The 12,471-nt window shown below is 44.5% G+C and overlaps 1 protein-coding gene across 4 annotated transcripts in view; it reads right to left on the reverse strand.

Moving 5' to 3' along the window:
* Window positions 1-12,471, reverse strand: part of TENM4 (teneurin transmembrane protein 4) — a 3,002,963-nt gene that overhangs the window by 74,624 nt on the left and 2,915,868 nt on the right. For all 4 annotated transcript variants that reach the window (XM_063608694.1, XM_063608696.1, XM_063608693.1 and 1 more), the window contains one exon: window positions 4,582-4,701. In XM_063608694.1, the coding sequence (XP_063464764.1) occupies window positions 4,582-4,701 (120 nt within the window). The remainder of the gene's footprint in view (window positions 1-4,581; window positions 4,702-12,471) is intronic.

A 12,471-nucleotide genomic window follows, 5' to 3' on the forward strand; every position in this document is an offset into this window, starting at 1 on the left:
CATGGCTGCTACTTAAAGCCCTATCATGCAATAAGACATAAGACTAGGCCAGGCACGGTGGCTCACATCTGTAATCCCAGCACTTTGGGAGGCCGAGGAGGGCGGATCACCTGAGATCAGGAGTTCGAGACGAGCCTGGTCAACATGCTAAAACCCCGTCTCTACTAAAAATACAAAAGTGATGTGAACTAAAAATACAAAAGGGAGTGATGGTGGGTGCCTGTCATCCCAGCTACTCGGGAGGCTGAGGCAGGAGAATGGCTTGAACCTGGGAGGCAGAGGTTGCAGTGAGTTGAGATTGCACCACTGCACTCCAGCCTGGGTGACAGAGTGAAACCTGTCTCAAAAAAATAAAAAATAAAAAATAAAAAGATGTAAGACTAGAATTTTGTGTCCTTTCTCTTCTTAAAACAGAAAGTTGAAATCAAGTAATAGGTGAACCACTGGAGAGGAACTTAATGGTCATCTGACCTAGCCCCCCTCCCATCTGATGCATCAGTTCCTTCTATAGAACCACCATCAAGGGCTCATTCAGTTCCTACTTATGCAATTCCAGAGATGAGGAGATTGCTATATCCACAGGAGGACTGTTCTGTTTTAGGTTAGTTCTGACTGTTAGAACTTTTTTTTTTTTTTTTTTAAATTGAGTGTGGGTCCCTCTCTTTCCAGCTTCTTATTCACTGGGCCTGATGTCTGTCTCCTGGGTGACTTCAAACTAGTCCATTCCTTCTGTCACACCCTGGCTGTAGTAGGCATTTTCAAAGCCTGTCTTAATTGGCTTTGTTGGATGGAGAACTCCTAACTATCAAACTGGATAGCTCAAACTTCACCTCCCCCACACAGCCTTACCCAGTCAGAATTCCAGCTTCCTCCCTGGGTTCCACTGCCCCACACGCATGGCATTGCACTGTCATTGCTTGTTGAGCTCTCTGGCCCAGGGACATTGAGTCCTCTGTCTTTTCAGAAACTAGCCCAGTGCTTGATGCTTAAAAGTTGATGGAATAAGTGCATGAGTGACAGCATCAGCTGCTCCTGAACTGACATCTACTAAACACCCTACGTCCCTTCTTACTTTGGCTGTTACTGCAGTTAAATCTAAGGTTCATCTGGGCAGTTGGTGTGAGAGACCTCAATGCAGGATCTGATCTTGACTCTGATAAATCCACCATGTGGGAATGGGCCCACTGCTGCAGCTTGCTCTTCTCTCCTCCAGAGACTGCAAGGATTCCGCATGGAACCATCCTGTCCTAGTGTCAAGTTCTGCTCTTGGTAGATGGCATCCCCAGATTTGGGGCTCCAAGCTCCAAAGCCTGACTCTTCCACCCTTTGCAGGAGCTATCACCCGTTTGCCTGTTCCTCATTCACTTAGGTGAAGTTGAGTACCACTATCATTCAATGACAGAGAAACACCTGGGGTGGGGTTTATTTTGAATCAATAATTCAGGTTTTGGCGCTCCAGGAGAATACCCATGGTTTTGGGGAAATACTCAAAGAACAATTTTTCTGTCACAGAACTGAATAGCATCTGTGCCTTGATAGAACATTTTTAACTGTCAAACAGAATTTTAGCCAGACTTATAAGCTCCCTTCATGAGAGGTTGTATGTGAGGAGGGAGGAAAGACAAACATGAAAAGGCATATTCCCAAGGCAGTGAGCAAGCAGGGGGCAGCTGGCCTTGCCAAGAGCAAGTAATGAGCTGGGGCTAGGCCCGCTCCTCTGGAGGGGAAACCCTGCTTTGGAAATGAATGTGAATGTGACCCCAAAGGGAAGGCCTGGTTATCATATGAAGCCCAAACAGCGCAGGGCCATTCTGAACACTACTACTTGCTCCATGGGTGAATTATATCACCTTTCCAAGCCTCAGTTTTCTCATTTGTAAAATGAAGCTGATGATCATAATCATTTGGCAGGGTTATTGATTATACAGATGGGATAATAGATGGGAAAAGCACAGGGCCTCACACATTCCCTTGTCTTGGCTCCCACCCCTCCCCTCCCCTCCTCTCCTCTCCTTTCTTTTCTTCCTTTCCCCCTTTCTCCCTTTCCTTTCCCCTTTTCTCCCTTTCTCTCTTTTCTCTTTCTTTCTTTCTCTCTCTCTTTTTTCTTTTGAGACAGGGTTTCACTCTGTCACCCAGGCTGGAGTGCAGGAGTACAGTGGGGCAATCATGGCTCACTGAAGCCTTGACTTCCCTGGGCTCAAGCAATCCTCCCACCTCTGCCTCCTGGGTTGCTGGGACTACAGGTGCATGCCACCACACCCAGCTAATTTTTGTATTTTTTTTGATAGAGACATGGTTTTGCCATGCTGCCTAGGCTGGTCTTGAACGCCCAGGCTGGTCTTGAACTCCTGTGCTCAAGTGATCCTTACGCCGTGGCCTCCCAAAGTGCTGGGATTACAGATGTGAGCCACTGCATCTGGCCCCCAATTTTTAATTCAATGAGCCTAATCTACATCTCTTGCCTGCTATTCTTTTAGTTTTTCTTCATGGCCTCTATTTTCCATTTTTTAAATGATCTCTTTGGCTAACTTCTCTGCTACTGTTTTCTGTTTGTAAGCTCCTGTTAAGGTGTGAAGTCTGGGATTTCAGCAAGTGTGTATGTGTGTGTGCACGCGCACGCGCATGTGAGTAGGGGTGGGGGAGCTGGATGAGGGCAAGTATCATGGTGCCTTCCTGGAAAGCGAAGAATACATGTCCCTGGACTTTCAGTCCACTTGTGCACACTGTTATTTCCAGACTATATCTCTTAGTCTTATGGTTTTTCCTAAGGTACGGGAGGTAAGAAAGAAGGTGAGTTAAGGAAGGGTGGGAGGGCAGTGATACCTGTTCACATGTAACAAACAGAGATTTTTGGATACTAAGAGAACAATTGATAACTTTCCCATACATTATGCAGTGGCTGAGTTGGGAAGAAAATTTGAGCCCCAAAATGCATTGGTAAGAATTGATCTGAAATTCAAGCTCTGTTGCAGCAATTCTGGCTACGTGATGTAATTTAGGAGGATGATGCAGGAAACAGGGCTGATATTTAGCTCCATGCTCTCAGTGGGCAGTAGAAATTGTAGAGGAAGCACAAACAGGAGGAATCAGGAAGTGTCAGAGACTGAGCTTTCCCCAAAGGCCACTGAACTTACGCCAGACTCGGTGTGTTTTATGAATCTACTCTAACCAACCACAACAGGGCATAAGGACTGACGATTTGCCATCTCACAGGAGTGACTGGCAAGTTTCATGGCAAAAGTCAGTCCTGAAAGACTCCTTTTGGATGAATGTTTCACAGCAGGTAATAATGTGGTCAGAATACCTGTTGCCTAGGAGGCTCACATCTGCCACTTTCATACAGCAGGCAGCATCCTTCATGCTGTAGTGGGAGTCTTCATGAGGGCCTTCCTGGGTGGGAAGGTGTATAGGGTAGGGAACAGTGGCCTGGCCTGGCCAGTTTATCCCTGAAGACTGGCCACTAATGTCTTCCAGCTGGGCCTGTTCCTATTCACATGGAGTGAGAGGTGGGGAGGGGGCACCCCATGCCAAGCTTGCCAACCCCATCTAAGAGGCACACATGTCTACAAACAGATGAGCCTCTACTTCATTATCACCTCGGCCGGGACATGTTCACATCTGATATTGGATTAAAGAGGTGCTAAAATCAATCAAGCTGGAGCATAATTTCCAACACAGAGTGAAAATCAACCTTATGGGCCCACGCTTAGCCAGATGGACTGCCACCACCTGGTTTTATTAAAAATAGAGGACTTGTCACCACTGACAGCCTAAATATTCCACTTTCCTCCTTTTTTCCTTTTCTCCAAAATATTCTCATTGCCTGTCCTGTCACCATCACTTACTCATTCAATAATCTGTAATTTTAACAAATAGCTAATATTTATTGTATACTTACTATGTGCCAGACACTGGAAATACAGCAATGAATCAAAGTGGGGTGGGGAACTAAGATTTGTTAACCACGTACTATGCGCCAGGTGCTTCCCCATTCACCATATCTTCTAACCCTCAAAACCAATCTGTGAGATAAACAGCATTAGGACCATTTAACAGATGAAGCCAAGACACAGAGAGGTAAGGAGAATTATCCTAGGACACACAGCAGGTGGGAGAGCTAGGGCCATTAAGGAAGCTTTATTTCATTCTGCTGATGGTTCTTGGAGGAATTCAAAGGTCAGAATTCTGTCATCACCCAAATGGCTTGCATAGATCTAAGCAGCTGCAGGATGGAAACCACATAACAGGAATGGCTGAGATTTCTCAAGCTGTCTGTTCTGCAGAAAGTGGTTCGCATGACTGTTTTATATCATAAGTCATGGAGCAGGATATGTATAAGGTACCCTCTCCTTACTCTGAGAACCAAATGAGAAGAAACTGCTAAATCTAGAGTCAAAGGGACATAGGCCAGAGTTAGGTACAAGGTCATACAATTAGTAAGTTGCAGAGCTGGGCATTTGAATTCAGGCCCTCTGAATCCAAGACCCATCCTCTTTCCACATGATCAGTCCAGCAGCAGCTATATGGCAAGACCACTAGAGCGGGACCTTCACTGTTTCTGGCTCATAGAAGGTCTCCTACCTGCCATCTTGCCTGCTGATTGTATATCCAAAGAGAGGGTTATTGACAAAACTGATGTTCACACCAACCAGGGGGGTTCCATCTGATGTCATCACTTGGCCACGAATAACACAAGCATGCCTGTGGGAAGAGAAGAGAGAATAAACATGATACACGTTTCATGGTCAGAGCCCTGGCTGGCAGGGAACCCCGAGAGGCCAGAAGCCAGAAAATCAGTCACTCAGACACATCTTGTACCCAGGGGCTCATGGTGTTCACTCAAGATGCATAATAATCTTTAAAAAATATCACCTCAGTTTAGGGCATCAAAGTGTCCTTGAGAGAATTACTATTGGCAGGTGATTCAATGATCTCACTCGGAGGTTATTTTCTAAGGATACTGTATTATGCTGTAAGGAGATAAAGCTGATCACAGAGGGCAATATTGCCTAGTTCTGTGTGTGGATGTGTAGTTCAACGATCTGGGTTCTAATCTTGGCTCTGCCACTTCCTAGCTCTCTGAACTTCAGTAGGCATGTGCCAGTTCTTTGAGGCTTTTTTTTTTCATCCTGGTATAGGGTAAGCTCCACAAATGACAATGGCTATTACTGTTATTAACAGTCTCATTGGAAGTGAACATACAAAAAAGTGAGCAGGAGAGAAGGTACTTCCTTTCATCTGACATTCGAGACAGGAGAAGGACAGATGCTAGCATGCTCTCAGAGTGAGTTTTGGAACCTGACACCTCTCCCAATATCCCTCCTCCCACTCTTACTCTATATTTTGGACAAGAAATTACCTGCTTTTCCCAAACTTGCCAGGCAAATGTTGCTTAGTGCCTCTGTCTGTGCAACGTTCTTCCATCTGCCTAAAATGTCATTCCTGCACTCCTCTCCCAACTATCTCACCCTTGAAGAGCCAACTATTAATGACACCTCTTCCTTGAAGCCTTTCTTGGTGTCCCTAATCAGAACTAGTTCCTCTCTCCCACAAAACCTGATGCAGACACCTTGATACTCTACCAAACCATACACACTCCTCCCTTCCACTAGATCCTGAGCTCTTTGACGGTAGGTCAAGATTTCTTTCTTTCTCCTCACAGTGCCTGGACAATGTCTAACAAATGCTAGGTTGCCATTGAAAACATGGTGGCTGAGCAAATAAATGGGACAACTAGAGATCATCTAGAATGGTGGCTTTTCAAACATTCAGAAACAGAAACGTTAGGGTAGATGACATTTTATAAGGACTCCAAAGTGGAAAACGAATGAAAAGATCTACGCTGGATGAAGTCGGGGTGGAGGCCTCCTCTCCCTTGGGGTGATTTTGAAGGCAACTCTGTGGAGTTTCCGTGTCTGCAGAAGTCAGTTGGAAGATCCCTAAGTTAGTGGAACTTTCTTATTGTATGGAAGAGGAAACTGGTTTCCAGAGAGGTTATATTATGTGCCCAAAGCTCCATAGAAAGCAGGTGATAGAGGCAGGACTTGAACCTGGGCCTCACCACTCCAGGTCCCACTCTAACCAGTCACTTGCCACTGGCCACGGGTGGAAATGAAGGCACTGGCTGGTGCAATGTCCTCAAGGATCCGCACATTGGGGAGAAAGCCCTCGCTGAAAGACAGCTGAGTCAAAAACGCAGGTGCTGCGCACCACATAACTTTCTCTATTCACCTCAGGTGAGAAGGCTTTTTCTTCTGGCCTAGGGAAGAGCTACTGACGAGGCCCATGGGCATTCATTAAAAAAAGATCTCAAATTCAGTAACTGCCGTATGAAGTACCCACACCTCTACCTTCCTAGAGTGATAAACTTTTCTCTGTTGGATGAGAAAAGCAATTAACACCAGGCTTGTAAAGCAGCTGGTCTCACTAGTGTCAGCTTGTCCTTTCTGAAGGCAAGAACAACTACCCACAATGCACCAGACTCCCCACCCCACCCCACCCTCCTCACCTCACTCCACACAATCTGGTTAATGCTAATTCAGTCAGTGGTTTCCTTCCGAGGCCCTTGGTCTAAATGCAATTACACGGCAAACAAGTTAAGCGGGTGAGGCTCAGCAAAGACTTTCAATTCTGCTCTGAAGGTCTTCCAATGTATTTATGTGAAATTATCTCTCCGCTAATGGGGAAGATTTATTCCACCGATTGTATTCAGCTGGTGCTGAGAGATGTTTTCTTTAATGGAGGACAATTGAATTTCGTATTGCTGGAACTCTGTCCTTCCAGAGAATTACTGACAGATCTCATCTCCTGACGCTGGCCACCATCCAGCCTTCTCCAGACATATGTGCCTCTGGATTCTGCCTGGACAGAAACCAGTCCTGGGGGGATGGCTTCCTTTCTGGGGCTGTCCTGGCTGCTGCCCCTAATACACATGCAGGCCAGCCTCCTCTGATTGATCTCTCTTTGGGGATTTCCTGATAATTGGGAAACATTGAATTGGCACCATTTGGCTACCATGTAGCCTCCAACTTGGCAAGCCAGAGCAGATGCAAGTTTAGCCTGGGCTCCCGTGGATTGCTTTTGGATTCTGGGGAAGATTAGGTTGACTCCCTGGACGCTGATAGGCCATAGAGGCCTTTTGCCAACACAGGCATTTGGCTCAGGAATTAAATCCTGGAGAAAAACACTTCCATCCCTGTTCTGTTTTCATGATTTTCAGTTGTCAGGAAAGCCCAGATTAACATAAAGCCTTCCTTGGAACAAAGGAGATGGGAAGTCAGCTTGGTGGGGGCCTCTGAATTGTGTCTTGTGCCACATGCATTTGTCCTGGGAGGTTTGAAAAGATGTGAGTGCTGGGCTTCCCAATGCTTGCTTTCTGCATCCATTTATTTAATGGATACTATCAGTGGGGTGCTGGCAAATGTTTAATGACCGACTTTTGAAAAAAAAAAGAAAAAGAAAAGAAAACCAGCTTCAGTTGCAGCGTTTGCTCATTTCTGTGGTGTAAATACTCTCATCATGGCTGTTTTCAAGCTACCAATGAGATGCCACTGAACACAGAGGTGGGAAGAGACACACAGGAGGATGCCATTATGCGGTACTGCCACCGTGGAGACGCGACCGTCCTGAGTAACCTCAAGAGCAAACGTAACATCAAACATGGCAAAATAATTAGAAAGTAGTAAGTTTTGAGTATTTATTACCTTTGTTTTTAATGTACCTTATTTAATTTTATATAATTTAATTTTTAATAATGGCTGTGTTTAACAACCAGCTTGCAGAATTTATGAACATTTAATAATCAGTTCTTGCGAACTGGTTCAAGCTGGCTTCTGCATGCCACTGGAACACTGACCCTACACTGAGGGTTGGGCACTCGCTCAGGGCTGGAGATGTGGCTAAGAAATAGTTGCTGCTTTGAACGTAGAACTCCGCAATGGAAGACTGCCTTAACTGCCTTAGTGAAAAACCATTAACGTGGGAGCAAATCACTGTCACCAACTTGGCTTCCCAGCTAGCTCATATGATCCTCTATTACCAGTTCTCTATTTGACACGATTTGCTTCCTCATGGTCACTGTCTTGGTGTAATGGAGTTTTGGGCTGTTATTTTCTACTCGTCCTTAGAGTCTCATCTAAGCTGTCACCACCTCAGTAAGGTTGTCATCAACTTTTCCTGACACAATGAATCACCCCCTCCTTTGGGCTTTTATACACCTTATAAGTATCTCTCTAATATTTGATGGTCATATGTTTATATCATTCACATTATATAGCCATCTCACATGTTTACGTGTGAGCCAGAGGAGGGCTGGACCACATCTCCAGAGAGGATAAGCATGGGATGCTGCTCTCAGAGTGTTTGTTAAGTGAAAAACAATCAAGTAACTGAAAGAGAGAAAAAGACTTGCTCGAGGTCACCCAGAAATGAATTCACTTGGCTGAGCTGACACTAAAGCTAGGTCTTCTTACTTCTGAGGCCTTAATCTTACTACTGTGTTATGTACCTGCAGTCACTAAAATTCCTTTAATTTCACAAAAAATCAGGCGCCTACTATGAGCCAGGCTCTGTGTTAGGTGCTGAGTTCCAGAAATGTATGAATTACGATCTCCACTTACTTGCTAGAGCTCACAAAAGCCAACGTGAAATGCCCCCGTGTAGTTTTCTCTGACACCAGTGAGTCAACACTTGGGTTTGGCATATGTCAGGCAGCTGGGATATAAAACAAGCAATTAGGCTAAGTGAACTCTGCCAGGAGGGAGCGCTTGTGCCAAGCCAAGGGTGGTGTCAAACATACTGGCATGAGTCCAACCACACACTCAGGGCCTGACTGAGGTGCCCTTGCCAACGCCAACAAGGGAGAAGATCTGCCTGACTGCTTCCTGAAGACAGTGACAAGGTTTGGGATCAACAGAAGAATCTGCTGGAGAGACAAAACCACTCCAAAACAAAATCAAGCAAATAAAAAGCCAATCTCAACTGCTGCTCAGGGAAAAGTGGTAGGGCTGTGGTGGCAAGAGCACTAGGCTGGGAGTCATAGTTCCCAGTTCTGACTCTGGGAACTAACTGTATGATTTTGGAGTCATCTGACCTCTCTGAACCTCCATTCTCTCATCTGTCAAATGCAGGCTGAAGTTTTTCCCAACGTGGTATAAAATAGAATTCAACATATGTTTAAGAATTTATAACTGTTTTAATCTCATACTACCCAATCCAGCTAAAGCAGCCCTACTGCACGTGGCTTCAGAGTCTTAATGGAGCTCATGCAATACTTATACTTATCACTAAATTGTTCCCTCTATCTGGAAACTTCCACCTCTCCTAGGGCATTCACCAAGCAGTATACACCACTCCTGCTCCTTCTGGGCTACTCCTCATGAACTCTGAGTGCTGTTGCTCTGCCAGGACAATCTTTTCCCCAGCAGAACATGAGCTCCATGAAGACAGGGATCAACCACATGTCCCTTACTGCTATATTCCCAGCATTGATCACGGTTGATGGTCATTTCTGAGTGGGGAAAAGAAAACCTCCTCCAAAACAGGTGTTTGCTCTGGAATTTGAATGCAGGGCACAGAGTAAGTTCTTGATAAATTATTTATGCAATGAATAAGGAGCTTATGTGCTTCTGTTACTTAAGGTGAGGGCGATGTTAGAGAACTTTGAGCTACTTGACCTTGACAGGGATATGGTTAGAGAACCTAGGGCTGGAAGGGTTGTGCCCTTTCAAGAGGCCAGCCCGCACTCTCCCTCAAGGCTTGGGTACCTTCCCCTGGAAGACTCACTTGCCTCAGTCTAGCCCTGACCCTTTGATTCTATACCCTCCTCATCTGTACCACCTGTGATCTGAAAAACTTTGAAAAAGAATGCCAGAAACAAAGTTAGATTGATTATTCAATGTATATTATACAAGCAGATAAAGGAAGGCAACGGGAGAAAAACTGCAGCTTTTATTATTTTGTGTGTGTGTTATTTTGTTATTAAGTGAAAGCAGCTACTTTGGTATTCAGGAGACGGGAATGTCATTTGGGATCTAGGTGGCAAATGATAAATCTAGCCTTTCTCTCCTTTAAAGTATTTGCTAGTCTATGCCATTATTGATTATGTAAATCACTCCTTTGCATTGTGTACTTTAAACAGGTTTTTTTGCCTGACTTGTGTAAATCCTTAAACTGTTTTCTGCTAACTTCTGCTGATTGAATGGGGATCTTTCCAGCATCTACTACAATTTATCTGAAGTCTTGTAAGAACATTACCTGGGCCCAAATGAGAAGCCTCACTTCAGAGCCTGTCAAATTACTGCCACTGAAGGTGTTTCCAGTCACAGCCTGACATTGTCCTCTCTGCAGCTCCCAAGACCATCTTTCAAGCCCAGCCACCAGGCTGATCTGTAGCTCTCTCTTCCTAGTTTTCCATCTGACGCTCTGCCTCAGTTTCTTGAACCAGCTTTTCCAGCCCAACATCTTCTGCCTATATACGTATTCTTGGGAAACCCCTGATTATGAAACATTCGAGTCAGAAGAACCCTTCCTGATCACCTCTTTCAAACTTCTTTTGGTAAAGGTGAGAAAATAAAGTTCAGACAGGGAATGGACTTGCCCATTCTTGCAGACTTGCGGGGAGCCAGGACTGAATCAAATGCAGGATTCGCCATGATAACTTGGGAGAGTCACTCCACCTCTTAAGATACTTGCAGTGTGACCGACATGTACTGAAATAATTGAGAATCCCAATTTGTCTTGGCTTCACAATTCAGGGTTCACATAATTAGAGCTGGGTTCTGGAACCATTTTTGATTGCACGCCCTTTCTGTAAACATTTTTGAGCAGGCTCCTTCAATGTACTTGCATTCATTTATAAATCGCACACATGTGCTACCATCGCTGGTTCACCTTGGGAAGCGTAATATACATTTGGTGCAAGGTTTGATGAGTATTCATATTTCAAATAGCCTTCTTGATAATTTTGACTCTTTAAGTAAACTCTGTTAAGATTGTTGATCATTTTGAATCTCTTAGTTAACTTTTTGTTCAGTCTTATGAAAATAATCATTTTTAACCTCATAGCGAGGTTGAGGAAAGTATTTAATATTAGGAGTAGAAGAAGTATCAGCTCTGCCATTTTTTTTGTTTGCTTGTACTTGCACTATTAGTATTATCTTCCATTTGTATTTACATTGCAAGAAACCTTTAAAGCCACTTTACCATTTTATGAGTACGTTTGGTTAACACTAGATTTTATACAGATACACAGACAGACACGCATACAAACAATTATGATGTAATATACTATTACATCATAATACACAATAATACACAACAAACCAGTGTGGGTCCACTGTCCCTCTTTCTTTTTTTTCTTTTTTCTTTTTTTTTTTTTTTTTTTGAGACAAAGTCTGACTCTGTTGTCCAGGCTGGAGTACAGTGGCGTGATCTCGGCTCACTGGAACCTCCACCTACCGGATTCAAGCGATTCTTGTGCCTCAGCCTCCTGAGTAGCTGGGATTAAAGGTGTGCACCACCATGGCCCAGCTAATTTTTTGTATTTTTAGTAGAGACAGGGTTTTGCCATGTTGGCCAGGCTGGTCTTGAAACTCCTGGCCTCAAGTGACCCACCTGCCTTGGCCTCTCAAAGTGGTAGGATTACAGGCATGAGCCACTGTGCCCGTCCACTGTCCCTCTTTCTGTGGAGTAGATCTTGATCTCCCTCAGAATGCCTCATGTGCTGGTCCAGACATGTAACCAAGTAACACAGAGACCAAAGGAACAAATCGGTGAGAATCCAACATTCTATAGAAATAAACCAGTCTTGCTTTCTTATTTCTTAAGATAAAAGAAACACTGTAGAGATAGAGCCCCTAAAATTTTCTTCCTGTTCTCATGGCCCACCTTCATATCCACCTTGGGACTATGATAGTGTGTATGTGACTTTTTTGTATACAAAATAAACTTGAATATGCTATTTATTATTATACCCCAAAGCCAACTTCTCATTGTGCTTCAATCTTTATAACTTATTTCAAAGCTCATCCTATATTTACCATGTATATTTTCCAATAGCCTTATGCCCAAACCAGTAAAACTTGATCTAGTCCCTTTTTTTATTTTTTTGAGACAGGGTCTTGCTGTGTCGCCCCAGCTGGAGTGCAGTGGCATGATCTTGGCTCACTGCAACCTCTACCTCCAGGGTTCAAGAGATTCTTCTGCCTCAGCCTCCCCAGTAGCTGGGGTTACAGGCTCCATAGTCTCCTTCAGATTGACAGGAGGGAGGAGTTTACCTTTTAAGTTACAGGGGTCTTCTGAGTGACTGAGTCCACGTTCCTCATGTACAGGTGAGGTCAGTGATATCTGAAGGTGGGGCATCCCTTCCATCACTCCTTGAGGATGGGGTACCACCAGCTCCGCCATGGTGCCATGACACCACCTGGGGCCATCTAACAGCGAGATGGCCCAGCACTTACTAGTGTCTTCAGG

This window comes from Pan paniscus, chromosome 9 (assembly GCF_029289425.2).
Source record: "Pan paniscus chromosome 9, NHGRI_mPanPan1-v2.0_pri, whole genome shotgun sequence".
Classification (NCBI taxonomy): Eukaryota; Metazoa; Chordata; class Mammalia; order Primates; family Hominidae; genus Pan; species Pan paniscus.